General features: G+C 38.1%; 1 protein-coding gene across 6 annotated transcripts in view; it reads right to left on the bottom strand.

Moving 5' to 3' along the window:
• The window catches only part of LOC134531216 (cleavage and polyadenylation specificity factor subunit 6), a 294999-nt gene that overhangs the window by 94994 nt on the left and 181939 nt on the right, over nucleotides 1-18066 (bottom strand). For all 6 annotated transcript variants that reach the window (XM_063366877.1, XM_063366876.1, XM_063366880.1 and 3 more), the window contains exon 11: nucleotides 8181-8412. In XM_063366877.1, coding sequence (XP_063222947.1) covers nucleotides 8181-8412 — 232 coding nt within the window. The remainder of the gene's footprint in view (nucleotides 1-8180; nucleotides 8413-18066) is intronic.

The following is an 18066-nucleotide window of genomic DNA, read 5'->3' on the forward strand; positions in this document are numbered from 1 at the left end:
ATTTAAAACACAATTTTGGAATATATAACTTATCGCCGACATTGTTTAAATTTAGGGGTGTGCGAATAGTGGATTTTGATGGTCTAATATTTTCGAATCGAATAGTAAAATTTTCGAATAGAATGCGAATAGTTTCGAAGTCGAATAGTTGTAATATATATATTTTTTATATGTTACTACACTGAACAATGGCTGGTTTTCCTTTATTTAGTTTAAACAAGATATTTTCTGTGAACGAACCACAAAAAAAAAAGTTCACTTAGTACTTTTAAGAGTAATTGAGGACATGAATTTTTATTTCATGTATAATAATTTTTAATAATTGTTATCTATTGTTTTTCCTTTCGGTTACCACTTGTTTACCGTCTGGCTTTTGAAACCAAGTTGGTTTAATGTACGATGATTTTGGTTTGGTTTTTTTCTTGAAATGAACCTTTTAAAAATACATTGCGGTTATGTTAGTAAGAATGTATAAATACTTTGGAAATTACATTAGAAGATGGTGAAAACCGAAGCTCTTGGAACCATCACGAGAAATAAAAAACAGCCATGTAAATACCGTATTGGCCCGAATATAAGGCGACCATTTTTACATAAAAGAGATATGAAAATTGGAAGTTGCCTTATTTTCGCACCCAAGACGTCAGCACCGCAAACAATAGTTCCAAGCTGAAACTACAGTAGAAACATTGTTAAAATGTTCACGATTTTTTATATTAACTAAAACATCGTTACCTCACACGGGGAAAACGATAAATCCACCCAATATTGCAGTCATTCACAATTGTTTAAAGTTGAAAATTAAAATATTTGTTCTTCAGTAAAAATGTGAATGTTGAAGCATCTTAAAATGGCAATATTTTATTACACAATTCATATTTGTACTTTGTGTACAATCACGTGTTAACATTTACGGTAATTTAATTTCAGATGTTTAACGGAAATATTTGTACTAAAATATCAGCTATTTTCAGAACGATTGTTTACGTTTACAAACAAATGATAAGAACATTTCCCATTTTGGATTTTATGTTTGGAAATTTACGGCTGCCAACTGTCTTTCCACAATATTTCTTTGTTGTAAAACAAACATTGCCGAACACGTACAAAGACGCCATATTTACAGGAATTTGGTACGTTGCTTCAAAAGCTATTTTAATAATTTCACAGTAATCCACTCTTTATTTATGTAAAAACCTTTCAAACAACATAATTATCATAGATTATTCTTTAAAATTCATAGGAGAGAGACTCTTCGTCAGAGAGTAATATGGACAAATATTCGCGGTCACGTCACCAAAGTTTTTCATGGCAGTATGCTTCACCATGGCAGCTAGCCACTTGTTTTGTTCCGGCAAGCTGCATTCTTTGTTTGCTTTGTTACGTTTAACACACTACTAAATAGTAATACGTAGCTTAAGTGAAACGGAAAGTTAAATGCAAAAAGGATTTATCAACACAAAATGTATGTCTAATGAATTTTTACATTTGTTTGGCCTCCTGAAACTGCAGGTCGCCTTATATTCGGGCCAATACGGTATTAGCAATTTTAAATTATGCTATTCGACTTACGAATGCGAATAGTTCGTCAGTTACTATTCGCAACTATTCGTGTTTTCGCACACACCTGTTCGTATGTGTTCGTGCATCATCGGAACTTTTTTTGTATTTTTTTATGTGTCGTCCCATGTCAGTGAATCTTAGGTTACCCCAGTTGCCATCCAGCCTGCTGTGTACCAACGAAACTTACAAAAATTACTTTCTTATCGGAACGATTTTTCTCTTGACTCCATTATTCTCATATTATCGCGGACGCCATGTTAAACAATAACAAATTCTGCTCAAACAGTACATTTATATGGGCACTAAAATATTATACTGCATTTTTGAACAGACAATAATCGTAAGATGTTCCGAATTTCCGTACAATCGTAATAAGAATTATTTTCCGTACAAATTACGGGAAAATCGCACAAGTTGGCAGGTATGTAAATAGTATTTTACATTTTAATAAATGACTTTGTGTTAACAAATTTCCAAAAAAAAATTTCTGGAAGCAGTTGGCAGTAGTGAATTCCAAACATGGCAACGATAGTGCTACATTTTTTTCCCATAACAAGTGATGGGTTAGTTTTATTTAAATATTTGCCCAAAATCTGAAATAAATAATTTGCTAGTGCGGGAGTATTCATGATGTCCGAAAAAAGTGTAAGAAAAACTCTCACAAAGAAGAAAAACTGGACATTTTGAGAAGATATGATTCGCACATGGGTACCCAAGTTTCTTTTGCTAACGAACTTAAGATTTCGTGTTCAACACTGAACACGATTTTGAAAAACTGCAAGACAGTGGAAGAAATTCTGTTAAATGTGGGGCAGCGAGCGCGAATAAGCGACAATATGTTCGGACATCAACTTACGAGAAGCTGAAAGAGATTTTAAAAAAGTGGTTTACTGAAGCACGATCTGCAAACATTCCCGTCAGTGGTGTTTTACTTCGTGAGAAAGCACGGCAAATAGCTGATAGGTTAGGAATCAAAGATTTCACTGCATCTAACGGCTGGATTTGCAGATTCAAAGAAAGAAATAATGTTGTGTTCAGTACAATCTGTGGCGAAAGTAATAGTGTGAACACTCAAACTGTTGAAACCTGGAAAACTGAGCAGTTACGTCATCATCTCTTGGACTACGCATCAAAGGATGTATGTATTTAATGCAGACGAAACTGGACTGTTCTATGGTGCTAAGTCAAAATAGGAGGCATCAGCCTTACCACTTTTGGCAACTACATTATATATAGGATTAAAAAAGTTAATTAGGTTAGTCAAATTATATATTCCTGGCCTGAAACCATGTTGGTTTCTAGATTAACTATTTGGCAGTTGAAATTTTAATACAGTAGATCCTCTTTTTTACATATTTCAAGGGACCCAAAAAAATATATGTAAAATGCAGGAATATGTAAAAAGTGGGAAATGCTAAATTTTTTAAAATTAATATTTAACCATTTTAAATACCATTATAAGCAGATAGTATGCACCAAACAAAGTCAAATGTTACATATTCTCAAGTTTTACACAATAATAAGCACTGCATTATCTCGGACAGTAAAACAAAAACCACCTTAACAGCACTTTAAACAAAATTGTTGATAAAAATTGTTACTATACAATAATTACCTTCAATATCACACTTAGTCAAATACAATCAATCTTACTTAAAGCTTCTTGAAGAAGTCTGAAATGTGTGATTGTTTTGAACGGAGTCTGCACAAGTGCTCAATGTCCACCTCAAGTTTGTGCATGGGTCGGAATAAGGTCTTCAGCATTATTGAAACTAGACACAAATTTTTTTAAGGTACACACCGCCTGAGTTGCTTCTGCCTGCGTTGGAATAGGTTCTTCACCATCTTCGTCTTCTTCGCTGTCTTGACAGTCAACAGAAGCATTTTCTGTCAGATGGTTGTCGACAATGTCATTTAAGTCTTCGTTACATCACTGTCTGTTTCTACAAAGTCACTAAATGACACACCAGCTTGCAGTTTTGCCACTTCTTCATCAAGATGATCATTACTGGATAACTCTTCAACAGCAGTCACTCCAGAAGAAAAGAATCCAGCTTTCTTGAAACAGTTAGCTATAGTTTCTGGCTGTACCTTGTTCCACGAATAAGCAATGTTATGAAGTGCATCAAGAAAATTGAACTTCAAGGTGGTGGGGTCTTTTCCAGATTCCAGCATGCACAGAGCTTTCTGCACCAACCTTTTCCTGTAGTTCACCTTGAACACATGAATAATGCCCAAGTCTAAAGGCTGCAGGTGGCTGGTGCAGTTAGCAGGAAAAAAGACCAACTTTACGTCAGGGTATGTTGATTTTAATCAGCATGATTTAAATCGTGATTTAAATCATGATTTCAATCATGTGATTTTTTTTTAAAATCTCATGATTTAAATTATGCAATTTTTTTTTAATCAGTTAATAAAATCAATTTATAATATGATAATATGAACGTTAATATTTCCTATACTGTATTGTTTAAACCAAGTAATCATGCCTACTTACATAAAAATTGACTGCTGCAAAGATAGAATGAAAATTGAATAGTACTTAATTTCTTCTACAATGTATTTATAGTTATTTTGAAACACATTAAATATAGGTGGGTGGAATGTAACTTTAAATGCCATCTCATTTTCTAGACACCTGCGAGTACTCGAAATTCGAGTTTCGAGTCGAGTTTTTTAGTAATACTCGAACTCGAGCTCGTGGCTTTTCAACAACTCGAAATTCGAGCGAGCTTTTCTTGCACTGTACCTATAGAAAAAAAAACTCTCATTATATCGGAATAAAAGTCTTACAACACTATTATCCTTTACTTTATAATGTAACATGATCGACCGTATACATGAACACATCATTTTTACGTACCCGGGATTTACGAATTTCCGTGATTAATTTTTTTTACTTCTATAATTTTCCGCATAGCATTAATGTATCACTTTCCTCCTTTATGCGGAAGTATTTCCCGCCTTATGCGGAAACATTTCCCGCATTTTACTATAAAAAGCATTTAAATTGTCCGGGGTCTCATCATTTACACCATTAAATGTGTGATATAAAGTCCCGTTTAACATTTTTATGAAAATTCCTGCCAGTAATGGCGCACGTAAATATAAATATGAAGAAAATACAAATGAACAACAACTTACGAAGAAATATGGATGATGTACCATAACTACAGTACAATTCCAATAGTTATCTTAAGATAATTACCATAAAAAGAACTAAAGATTCTTTGTAGATACCATAACTACTGCAGAAGCATGATAGTTACCACATTTGCACTATAGTTGCCGTAATAACCGAGATGTGTATTTACCGTGATGGTAATGTATTTATTTAGGACATATTAAAATTAAAGAACATTATTGAAAAAAAAAGGATGTTAAATCTTGATATGTACGGTTGGCACATGTTGCTAAGAAATAATGTGATCTGAAAGAATGTAGTACTACTACGAAAAGTGAAAAGGGTACTCGTGGATTTTTAGGTTATGGCAGTCTCTTTCGTTTTTCAGTAATATCGGTCGAAAATTAACAAGAGTATTGGAAGTTGGCAGAAATGCCGATTCAACTAAATATTGGCAAAATCGGCTTCTTCAGTACAGCTCTACATTTGATGACATGAGTAAACATATTTCAGACTACAGGACATTGAAAAAGACTTTAATTTCCATGTAGGTTTATTGTGCGTAAGTTTTTTTTGCAAGTGTAAATTGAATTAAGTAAAATGCTTCTATTTTTATTACTTTAAATTGATTAAACTTAATGACAAGTTACAGATATTTGACACTAATTTTGAGGTTAAACAATTTGGTAAATATGTAGAGTAACGGTATATGCGAAAAAAAAATGCTAAAAATCTGAAAATACTTTTATTCTATGCTCTTTCACTTCCTCTTTTCAAATCAACCGGCGGAGATAAGAAATTCCAAATACTTTAGGAATATCGAATTTTTTAATTTAGTAGGCTAACAATGATAATGGTTTCTTTTTTTATTTCCATATTTTTCTCAAAAGTTCTCACATTTTATTACTCCATCACAGTAAATTTATGTGCAATAAACTTAAAAAAAAAACTCGAACTCGACTCGATACTCGCGAGTATTTTAGCAAACTCGCTCGAGCTCGACTCGAAGTGAAAATCTTCTGCTCGCAGACGCCTATCATTTTCTCTCTTCTCTCCTCTACCTCATGTGTTTGTGTTGTGTGTGTGTGTGTCATATCTCTTTGGCAACAGGTTTGTCTTCCAACAATGTCAAATGCTAATTTTAGAACTGTAGGAAGGAAATTTTCAGTTCTTTGGTATGTCTGGTTTGGTTCAGTCAACATTAAGAAATCGACTGGGTACAGAAAAAGCTGCAAAACTTGTATTTTTGTTTAAAATTTTAAATAAGTAATATTTTATGTAGAAGTTTTACTTTGAATACTCTCGAATGTATGCAATTCTGAGAAGAAGAACAAAAGGAAATTGTGGTTTTGATTTAAATTACTTTATTTAGAACTATTGGACTATAAGACTAAAAGGGATGACAGAAGTGACAAAGTTACATTTAAATATGATATATTTTCAATGATGTAGTTATTTTCTATAAGACATATTTTTTTTACTAATGATAACTATGTTACTGTACTAAAATTTTTCATAAAGTGACATCATTAATGTTTCCTTAAAACATTATGCAATGTAAAATGTGGTTATTTCAAAGAAAGAAAATTAGGCTATTTGTCTTTACAAAATAAATTAATCTGTTATTAATTGTACTGTAAAGCAAAGTCAAGTCATGAAAACAGTCATGAAAATGTACTGTATATTACACAATTTACAATTTTTTAAATTTTAATCAAAAAAATCTGATTTTAATCAAAAAACCCAATTTTAATCAAAAAAATCAGGATTTATTCATACCCTGCTTTACGTTCCTCAGCTCTATGTGATGTGGATGTGCTGGACACTATTCAATAAAAAGGACCATTTTACGGTTTTGGCTTCCCATTTTCGCTTCTAGTGCATGTAGCTGAGACTCAAAAATGCTACTAGTCATCCCAGCCTTCAAGTTTGATGAATACTTTGTGGGCAGTGTTTTTATGTTCCTAAAACATTTGGGATTCTTACTTTTACCAATTACAAATGATGGCATATTTCACTGCCATCTGCATTTGTGGCAAGAAGAACGGTAATTCATAATTTACTGTTTTTTCCTCCATGGCAGCGTTCTCCTTTAAAACTGAGTGTTTTGCTTGGCATCACACCATAGAACAGTCCAGTTTCGTCTGCATTAAATACATCCTTTGATGCGTAGTCCAAGAGATGATGACATAACTGCTCAGTTTTCCAGGTTTCAACAGTTTGAGTGTTCACACTTTTACTTTCGCCACAGATTGTACTGAACACAACGTTATTTTTTTCTTTGAATCTGCAAATCCAGCCGTTAGATGCAGTGAAATCTTTGATTCCTAACCTATCAGTTATTTGCCGTGCTTTCTCGCGAAGTAAAACACCACTGACGGGAATGTTTGCAGATCCTGCTTCAGTAAACCACTTTTTCAAAATCTCTTCCAGCTTCTCGTAAGTTGATGTCCGTACATACTTTCGCTTATTCGCGGTCGCTGCCCCACATTTAACAGAATTTTCTTCCACAGTCTTGCGGTTTTTCAAAATCGTGTTCAGTGTTGAACACGAAATCTTAAGTTTGTTAGCAAGAGAAACTTGGGTTCCCACATGCGCATCATAGCGTCTCAAAATGTCCAGTTTTTCTTTTATTGTGAGAGTTTTTCTTATACTTTTTTCGGACATCATGAATACTCCCCCACTAGCAAATTATTTATTTCAGATTTTGGGCAAATATTAAAATAAAACTAACCCAACACTTATGAATTTGAATAAAACGTAGCACTATTGTTGCCATGTACTAATATTAAGTCGCCAAGAAAAACTTACCTTCAACTAACTATTGAAGTGAAACGAGCTTGACCACACACACACGAAGACGCCATTGTTTCTGGAATTAATTTTATTTAATTAACTTTAGTATACGCTCAGTAATCGCGTCTATAACTTTTAATTTAAAGTGCGTATATAAATTTATGTATAAATATTTAAACGTATGGCACATTTTGTTTTAACTTTATCTTTCGTTTCCGCATATCACTGAATATTTAGACGTATGGCCGTATAGTTTACCGTGGCCAAGAATAAAATTTCGAAGTGAAGGTTGTTTACAATGGCAAATGAAGGTGTCGCGAGTACGTGCATGGACGCATTAGAATTATGTTCTAATCATAATAATATTCACTTTATTTCATAGTGTTCTTTCTGAAGGTATTCTCACAGATTCTGCGCTCTTGCAACGTATAATACGGGAAATGCTTCCGCATATAGCGGGAAAATAATGCATTAATACTATAGGGGAAATGATGGTGCAAATAAAAAAATACGTTAACTACGGGAAAACGCAAATCCCGGGTACGTGAAAAAGAGGTTCTACTGTAATAGTTTTTAAGCAAATTAACGCAATATCACAAAAATTAAAACATGCGTGTAGGGTGGCAATTTTGTGCCGAAGCTCGAATCACGTAGCTACAGACCCCACATAGCTGTAGGAATGTTATAAGATACATACCTGTCTTCTCTGCTACGCTCACGATACTCTCTCTCTCTCTCTCTGTCGCGGCTGCGAGACCTCTCACGAGGGTAGGCGTCAGCGTAGTAGCGATCACGTTCACGCTCTCGCTCCCTCTCGCGCTCGCGATCTCGGTCACGGCTGCGCTCTCTGTACTCGCGGTCTCTGCTGCGAGACCGCTCTCTGCGACGGCGGTGCGACCTCTCGGAGCGGTCCCGCGACCGAGACCTCTCTGCAAGTAACACCACCATCAGCACATTCTATATACAGTGCAATCTCTACTACCTATATACTTAGTGTACCTATGATATGCAAAATTTTTACTAACAATCTCAAAGTAGCAAATCTATTAGCACATCTAGAATCAAATATTTCAAAGTTATTTTAAGGAGGTCTAAGAAATTTCTTTAAGTGTTACTATGTCAATAAAACTATATTTAACAAAGCTAACAATGTTGGTTGTATTAAGAGCTGAAACCACATCAACCTTGTCATATTAAATACCAACAATACATTATTATGTAAAATAGAAAGACTCTATTACTTTTGTAATGATAGCATAAATCCAGATGATCATTTAGAAGATCTTGTATGTTGTTTAAACCATGCCAGTAGCAAAGAACAACTAAATTTTAGAGAACAGCAGCATTAATATAAATAATACAGCAAACCATAAGGGTCAAATTGAAATTACTTCGACAACTACCAAGGATAAAAACAGTTTACACATTAAAATATTAATTATTAACATAAACAATTAAACACCAGTTCTTGTTAGTCGAGTGCTATAAAAACATGTTCCTATCTTTCAATTATTCCTAGAGAACCTTTCCATCACAGTAAGCTCCACATTGTAAAAGTGCCTCCATACTTAAACATCCATTTTTTTTCTACTATTCACAAAAAGTCACTTTAATATTGGCTACAGAACAAAAGTATCTGAAAACTAATTGTAATGGCACAAACCTTTACTTACATATATATATATATATATATATATATATATATATATATATATATGTTATTTTCTCAGTAGCCATTAAAAAAACTTATTCGTATTTATTGACTTAATAAAAAAAAAGAATTACAGCATCATCTTCGACATTCAATATTATTTTTATGGTTTTATTCATTAATATATGTCTTTCACATAACAAACAAAACAATAGTTTACAGTCATGGCTTCTATCTCTTATTACCATATGTGAAAATCTGCACATGAAATAGTAAAAAATAAACTTGACAAGAAAAAGACAAAAACATTGAGCAGTGATTTTCTCTCCCTCCGAATCACCAGCAACACACAGTACACCAATCCCTCACTTACCACGACTAATGCGTTCCTAAATATGTTTTGTGCTATCTGAAATATCATGTATTTTGAAGCACTAGTCTCCATAAATAACAAGGCTAATTTACTTTAAGTGTTCAAAATGTTTAGAGAAAAATTATTTACGTAACATAAATGAGTAGAACAACACTCAACGATAAATATGTCACACCATGTAACACTGTGTAACGGAAGACAGTTATAGTCAGTCTGCTGGTTGACTTGCCCGCCCAGGCTTGACCTTCAACTCATGTTGCATACCTTTCTGCAATCATTCCAAACCATTCTTACTGGCTGTGAAACCGATATTACTATCCGGATATTTACATTTTACTTTTTGAATATTGAAGTGCTTATTCGTGTATCACTCCTTGGTTCACACCAAACCTGTCAAGCCAATGATTTTTTTTTTCATTGCACCAATCAATTAAACATTTTTTCCATGTAAATCATTTGTTCATTTCTGTTCCAGCATCTAATGTCAAATATATTCCCGCTAGTACAACCAACAACCTAAGACTTATATAAACATTTGATAGTCCTTTTGTACAATTGTGCATACAGTTGACTTGCTTAAAACTAAAGTTCAACCAACATAAGTCTAGTTTTGTCTCAAATACTTCAACATGTGGCATTACGCTCTCAGTTGGAAGCCATGATTCCACTATGATTCCAACTGCAGGTGCCAGATGAATGTGCAGACATTGCTTGTGTTTGTGCGTGCTGGCTAGACTGAAGTTCATTACAGCCTGGTCTGTGGCCGGGTGACAATGGTGTTATAGCCTGGCAGCATACGTACGGACGTAAAAACATTTGGTCCTTTACACTACGTAGCAGGAACTGAACTTGTCATAGCTGATCTTTATACAACAGCCAATAGCATAATCAGACCTGCGTGTGCATCTCACCCCCCCCCCCCCCCCAAATTGTATAGCTAACTGAATGCCACATTACATTTGTTGTTTACCGGTTGAAGACTGTGGAGTCATGCACTGGTTTTTTTTTTTGCATCTAGCGATTTTAAGCTACCTGAAATTTACAGATGTGCTATTCAAGACTGAGACAGTAAAATTAACAATGCGTTAAATTAATTTACGTAATCTGAAAACGTGCTAAGTGAAGAACATTACATTAAACCATACCCCCTTTTTTTTTTTTTTTAACCCCTTCCAGCAATGGTTCAATTTATCAAAGATTGTTTGAGACAAAGTTTTATATAAACGTTATATAATTAATAAACAATTTTAACAGATTCTATGGTGTGCCTACGAAGGGTGTTACAATTTTTTTTTGTCCTCTAACCATTGTTTTTATCACCTCTTGCAATTATGGTTGGTCTTATCAAAATTTTGCTTAGAATAAAGTTTTTGGTATTACTCCTACTAGTTGTTCAAACGAATGTAATATTAGTTATTATGGGAGTTATAGTGATTTTTCTGTTTTATAAAAAACTTTCGGCATTTCTATCTTTTGGTCGGATATATCCATTAACAAACTCGACCGAGATTTCCCACTTCTATATTTTGTGTATGAGTTTGGAAGTGATTTGTGAAAAATTACAGCAGCTATCATGCCATAAAAATGTTACGTAAATATTAATAAACTTTTGAGTTTAAGATGGTTTTGAAGTCTATGAACCATGAAACGAAAAACTATAAAAAAATTTTTAGGTAGTCGCACCTTGGTAACAGCTACAAAAGCTAGTATTTCTTTGAAATATTTCTAAAATGTGACGCTCCTTTCGGACCGCCACATAGGTTTGGCTATGGTTCACTTGTGCTTGAGGATGGTCCGCAGGGCGCTATCTGTTAGCACTTTCAGCATGCAAGATGTTCGAGCACATGCATCAACATTCAAACCAACGCCATGATGATGCGTAACTGTCCGTTTAGTCCGAAGATCGCAGCACTGTCTCAAGGTCGAACGGGTGGTGCAAGAAGGCTCCAAGTCGCACAATTAAAAAAGTACACAGCAACCCTCAACTTTCTGCCCACCGAAAATAAGTATTTCATAATCACCAGGTAAACATCTAGACAAAAAAACTACTTAACTCTACGGCATCTCTAACAAGAATGTGAACTAGCCAAGAACTAGTAAGTTTAGTATGGAGGTACTCCACACTCCACCGTTTCCACATTGTATGTTGCAAGAGGGTAACAATTTGCCATCTGTCCAACTTATTTAGGGAAAGATTCATCAAATCGTGGTCTGGCAAAGCAGTCATTGGCTCGCCAACCAGAAAATGACCTGGAGTGAGTACATCATACTCTTCAGGGTCTGTTGACAGCGCACACAGTGGCCGAGAGCAGCAGGTTCCCCACTACTCGCTTCATGTGTTGTTTTGCTATTCTAACAGCCGCCTCCCAGAGTGAGGACTTGGGGGGGGGGGGGGGGGGGAGGGAGGGGGGAGGGAGGGGGGGGGGTTGAAGTGCCATTTCATACCTCGTTGAGCTGCTTCACATAGGATGTATTGTCGAGGCATGTCTGACCACAGAGTCTTGTATAGTTCCTTCAAGTGGTTACTGACACCCACAAAATTAGTACCATTGTCATAGATTTCTGTGGGAGTTCCTCAGATTGATACAAACCGTTTCAAGGCTGCGGCTGCAGAAAGATCAGTCACCAATTCAACAAACACATGTAGGTTTTATACGTCACTCTTCTTCGTGTTCTAACTGGGGTAGTGAGAAATGGTCCTGCAAAATCAACTCCTACAGAGCGAAATGCTCTGAATTGAGTAAGTCTTGCGACTGGTAGTGCGCCCATTAGTGGTTTCAATGCCGTAGCTCTCACCTTGAAACAATTCATACACTTGTGAAGCAGCTTGCGAACTAGACTTCTTACAGAGACTATCCAGTATTGACGCCGTGTCCGACACAAAGTCGTCTGTGAGCCCGCATGGAGGTGCCCAACATGAAAGTGAATCACAATTAACTCTGAAAGTTTGCTTTGCGCCAGTAACAGAATAGGATGCTTAGTCCTCTCAGGAATAGAGGCATTTTGTAACCTGCCGCCCACCCTGACGACTCCCTGTAAGTCATGAAGGGTGCTAATGCCTGAATATTCTTGCTACATGTTTCTTGATGGCAGTGATGGCATCCTTAAAGAAATATAATTGGGTCATTTTGATCAGGTAAGTTAAATCAGCCCCCCTTTCCTAGAAGGTTTAAATGGTGTCCTGTAAGTACTGTTGTTTCTGGAATCCTGCTTTCGCACGCAGGACCCATGCTGTCACAGCCTGAAGTTTACTCAATGAAGAAGCATTCTGGATAAGACCTAGAGGGTCCTCTGACCTCCTCTCTTCATGCTGAGCAACCAATATTGCAACTGAGGGTGGTTTCAGTTCGGGAATGCTCCCGTGGTGTTTCATCGCCTGTGATGGCCAATGTTCATCCTTTTGCAACAGCCATCCAGGACCCACGAACCAGCAAGACTGGTCCAGCAGTTGAACTGGCAAGCATCCACGAGAAGCTGCATCAGCTGGGTTGCATTCCGAGGGAACATGCTTCCAGGCACTTGGCGGCACCGCATTCTGAATTTCGGCCACTCTATTGGCTACAAATGTCTGCAGCATGTGCGGAGACACAAGCTAGGACAACAGTCGAGTCTGTCCAAGCATGGAACACTGGTGTCTTGACCTTGGGCTGGAAAAGTGCCAAAACATGTAAGCATAGCTTACTCAACAAGTGTGCAGCACAGAGCTAGAGTTTTGGAATGGACAATGTCTTTAGGGGAGCGACCCTTGACTTTGCCATTAGCAGGTGCACAGTAACTTCACCACTCCTTGTCACACACCTAACAAACATGACTGCATCATATGCCTTCTCACTCGCATCACAGAACCAGTGAAACTGAACGTCCAATTCTTGCAATGGAATAAATCGGGGTATTCGTACCCGAGACAACAATGGTAACACTGCTGTAAAGCTCTCCCATTCAGACAAGACGTCTTCGTCAACTTGGTCGTCCCAACCAAGACCCTTAGTCCACAACACTTGCAGCAGAATTTTACTGGCTGTAATCACTGGGGCCAACCAGCCACATGGGTCATACAATTCAGCTATGAAGGACAGAATACCACGTTTGGTATTCGGTACAGTGGGTACCTTTACCTTGTAGCAAAACTCATCCTTTGATGGCGTCCAATGTATTCCTAACACCTTCACCGACTCCGTACTGTCGAATTTCATATCTGCCTGAGCAGTGTCATGGGTGCCGACTACATTTCCATTATTGGAGCACCATTTGTGAATTTGGAAGCCACCTGCTCTGAGTAGCGCCACTAGCTGAGTTTTCAATTCCTGTGCATCACCTACAGTATCCACACCGGTCACAATATCATCAACAAACACATCATGTAGAGAGTGTGAGCAGCTAAAGGATAGTTAGCGCCTTCGTCTGTTGCCAACTGCTGCATGGTTCGGAGCGCTTGGAAGGGTGAAGATGATAATCCATACGTTACTGTGTTCAGCTCAAATATATGTATGGGGTCACTAACCGAATTTCGCCACAAAATACACTGGAACTTCCTATCCTCAGGATCAATTACAATTTGACGATACATCTTGCATACATCAGCTGTTATCACAACTGCTGATGTTCGGAAATTCAGCACAATGTCAGCAACCTCCTTGTGCAATTTAGGACCAGACAACAGCAACTTGTTCAAGGAGGGTCCATTGGTCGTCTCCGACGATGCATCAAATACTACGCGTACCTTAGTCGTTAAACTATCTTCCTTGACCACAGCATGATGTGGTATAATGTACAGTGGTTGGTTACACGCATCCGCCCTTAATGATACAGACACCTTGCTGTCGGCATCCTGTGTCAATGTCCCATTCTTTGACATATGGCCCAGTTTTTCGTACTCCTCCATGAATTGCTGGTATTGCTGAAGCAAATGTGGGGATCGACATAATTTACGCTCTAACCCCTGCAATCGCTTGAGGGCAGTTGTAAATGACTCACCCAACATGTTCCCTGAACGTGCAAACGGAAGCCTCAACACATACCTGCCTTGGTTGTCACACCTGTGAGTCTCCTGGAAGTGCTGTTCACAGATCTGATCTTCCCTGGATGTGAAGGTCTTACTAGGGAGATTTTCAACCTCCCAGAACCGTTGAAGTGCGAGGTCTAGGGACATGTCAGTGCGTACCAGTAATGATGATGATGCTGGCTGAGTGAACTGTGCACATGGTGCATTACCTGCCAGTACCGATCCGAATAGGCGGTCCGTGAATCTTAGTACCTGTCATTACTTCTGCCACTACCTCCGCAGAGAGCAGCATGTCTATGGCACTGGGCACAGAGAACTGGGGATCTGCCAGCGGCAGGCCATCTAGATGCACTAAGCTCCCAGTGGCAATCTTGGTTAATGGTAGGTATTTGGTTATTCTTTTAAGAATTAATGCCTCGCTGGTGATGTAAAGTTTTGGTGATTGGTGTGATCTAATCTCGCAAATAACTGATCCCTTGGATTCCGGGATAAAAGTGTTGCCTACCCCAGCAATACTCACATTTATACGATGTCGCCTTAGTCCCAGCCGTTGTACACACGACTCTGTGATGAAGGAAGACTGCGAAGCACTATTTAGTAACGCACGAACCCCTTGGTATTGACCTGCACCGTCCTTGATGCGTATCAATGCCGTCATTAACAGCACTGTGGTGGGTGGATTGACCGGCCTCATTTCTTCTGATGCACACATGGTAATTGCTAGACTTTCTTCCTCACCCCGTCCATCGTCATCTGAGCTCGCAGCGTAGTTCCTAGGCCCCTGTCCCGTGACAATGTGGAGGAGTGTATGGTGACTGCCCTGGCAGAGTTGGCAGCGAAACTTAGACTTACACTGTGCTGCCACGTGTTGCCCCCGTAGACAGTTATAACAGAGCCTCTGCGCCTGCACTAAGTTCCGTCTATCCTCAACCGACCTTGAACGAAATTCCTGGCAGGTGTGCAATCCATGAAATCCGTCGCACACACTACACGTCAGGTTGTCTTGAGTTGAGACAAGTGTAGTATTTCTAAAACAGGGTATGTTTGAGTCTGACACATTCATCGGTCGCCACTTATTTATGTTAAGAACCCGGTTGCTTGAAGTGTTTTGTGAGAAGACTGGCCTGGTGCTCCTAACTGAAGACAGATGGACCTGCTATGCTGCATTTGCCCACCTGTCCAGAAACTTCAAGAGATTGCGGTAGGAGGGAATTTGACATTTCAAACCCCTGTTTCAAAGGTGAATCAAGCTTCTCTAACAAAATGTTCAATAAGAGGAAGTCCCACTTTTCGACAGGTAATTCCAGTGCCTTCAGGGCATTTACATTCTCTTCGACACAGGCTACAAACTTGCTATGGGCATTCTCACTGCAACTGTCTACTTGAGCCAAATGAAATATTTTTTGCACATGGATGGTCGCTGTGATCCGAACACTCAAGAATTTCCTTTCCAAAAGGCCCCATATTACATCATAATTACCTTCCGTGACCGGTATGTTGCAAACTAAGTCCCTCGCCTCGCCCTTAAGGCATCCTAACAGATAGTGAGTTTCACTTTAGTCAAGTGCAAACATTGGCCAACCATTAATCCATTAATCCCTTCCACTCAGCACGGTTACCGCCGAACACCGGTAGCGGTAATGCAGGCAACATTGACACGTGAGGAATTAACGTGGCTTGCGATCCCGTGTTAGGCACTGTGTCACCTGGTGCCTTAACCTCACTTTGGCTTTAGATCTGTTAATGTATAATTTACGCAATTCCCGGAACACTACTTCATTAACCGCGAAATGTTGCTTGACTTCGCTCATATCGACCTTATCACGGGGGGGGGGGGGGGGGGGGGGGGTTAGTGCACATTGCAAAGAAATTTGCTAGTAATTCACTCCTTTTTTCTATAACTTCCTCAAATACAATTTTAAAATCCTCCAATTTGGATGCATCCTCCTCCGACGCTTCATACAAATCACGGGCTTCATCGGCCTTGCCCAAAAAAAAGTTGAAAATTACGTGTTGCAATTCCGGTGTTTGTGCCGCCATTGTGTTTATCTAGTTGGTAAGCATTTCCCTTTGTTCTTGGCTTAATTATTTTTGCATGCGTAACTTCACTAATCCCCACGTAAGGACTCTTGTGTACCCATAATAACCGTAAACATAGATGCACGGCCGCACAATTTCACTCTTCTAATAATAATCAATTTCTACCTTTGCGAGGTACGTCATTAATTATAAGCCGTCGGCCTTACAACCACGCGTCACCGATAGGTCCTAATGCCGTTTCCTGTGGAAAATATTTTGTAAATCGTTCCCTAGATGCTATTATAACACTTTCACAAGCCGCTAATCTTGATTTGAGTTATAATCCGGCCCGGAGGACCAAAAAATGTTCGAGCACATACATCAACATTCGAACCAACGCCATGATGATGCGTAACTGTCCGTTTAGTCCGAAGATCGCAGAACTGTCCCAAGGTCGAACGGGTGGTGCAAGAAGGCACCAAGTCGCACAATTAAAAAAGTACACAGCAACCCTCAACACAAGACGTGTTACTGCGAGCATTTGTTTCGTGTCACGCCAATTTGCGCCAAGTATCTTTAGAAGTGATCAGCAAACTTCACAGATGCTCTGCGACCACAAAGATATTTTTGCTTTGTGAGGTTAGTAGTCGTGACTTGGCAAGTAGAATTGACAGTTGAGAGTCGTCGCTCATGAATTCCTTGACCGAGAAGAAGAGACAATGAATAAGGCAGTCAAATAAAATTGAAACGATTGCAAAATTTAAAATATCGGTACCTGAAGTCACTATGAACTGTTATGCATACGAATAGTGGATAGTGGATAGAAGTTCTGCCATGTGGTGTGCATCACGACATAATGTAACTATGGTAAATTAAGACGGTAAAAAATTGTATTTCACTGCGTGTTAAAAATGAGTGTCGCCATGGCAGAATGATTGGGTGGGTGTCTGCACTGTGTGTGTTGAATAAGGATCCCACATTCACCTTCAACCACAAACAATTTCTGACTGGGTTTTGTGATAATTAGCCATACCAGGGAGCTTCTGCTATGAGGTTTCAGGTAAAAACATGCTGTGTATTAAATAACATGTAGCAATTAATCGTGGCTGCTACAAACTGTAAGACCCTCCCATTGCTATTTATCGTTGATGAGTATCCACAAGAATGTTGTAGGGTGTTTATTAAATTCTATGAAAGTGTTAATTGATAGCTTGGTGTCAGTTAAAGCTTCCAATGTATTTATTGCTATGAAAGATTTGTTTGAGAAACAAGTTTTCTGGTTTTACAGCCTGTTAAACTAAGAGCTGTACGGATTGCGTGGGTATTACAGTGAAAGTGCTGTGAGGTTCACTTTTTATTAGAATATTGCTGGAAATCCCTTTTCGCGAATTAGTGAGAAATTAACACTAGTGCAGAATCGAATTATTACACAGTGACATAATTTTTTCGATGATCTCTAATTTACTTCATGAATGTTTTAATTAAAACACTAACCCCTGACAAATTGTAAGGTTTCTGAGCAACAAGAGTACATATAA

Source organism: Bacillus rossius, chromosome 3 (assembly GCF_032445375.1).
Source record: "Bacillus rossius redtenbacheri isolate Brsri chromosome 3, Brsri_v3, whole genome shotgun sequence".
NCBI lineage: Eukaryota > Metazoa > Arthropoda > Insecta > Phasmatodea > Bacillidae > Bacillus > Bacillus rossius.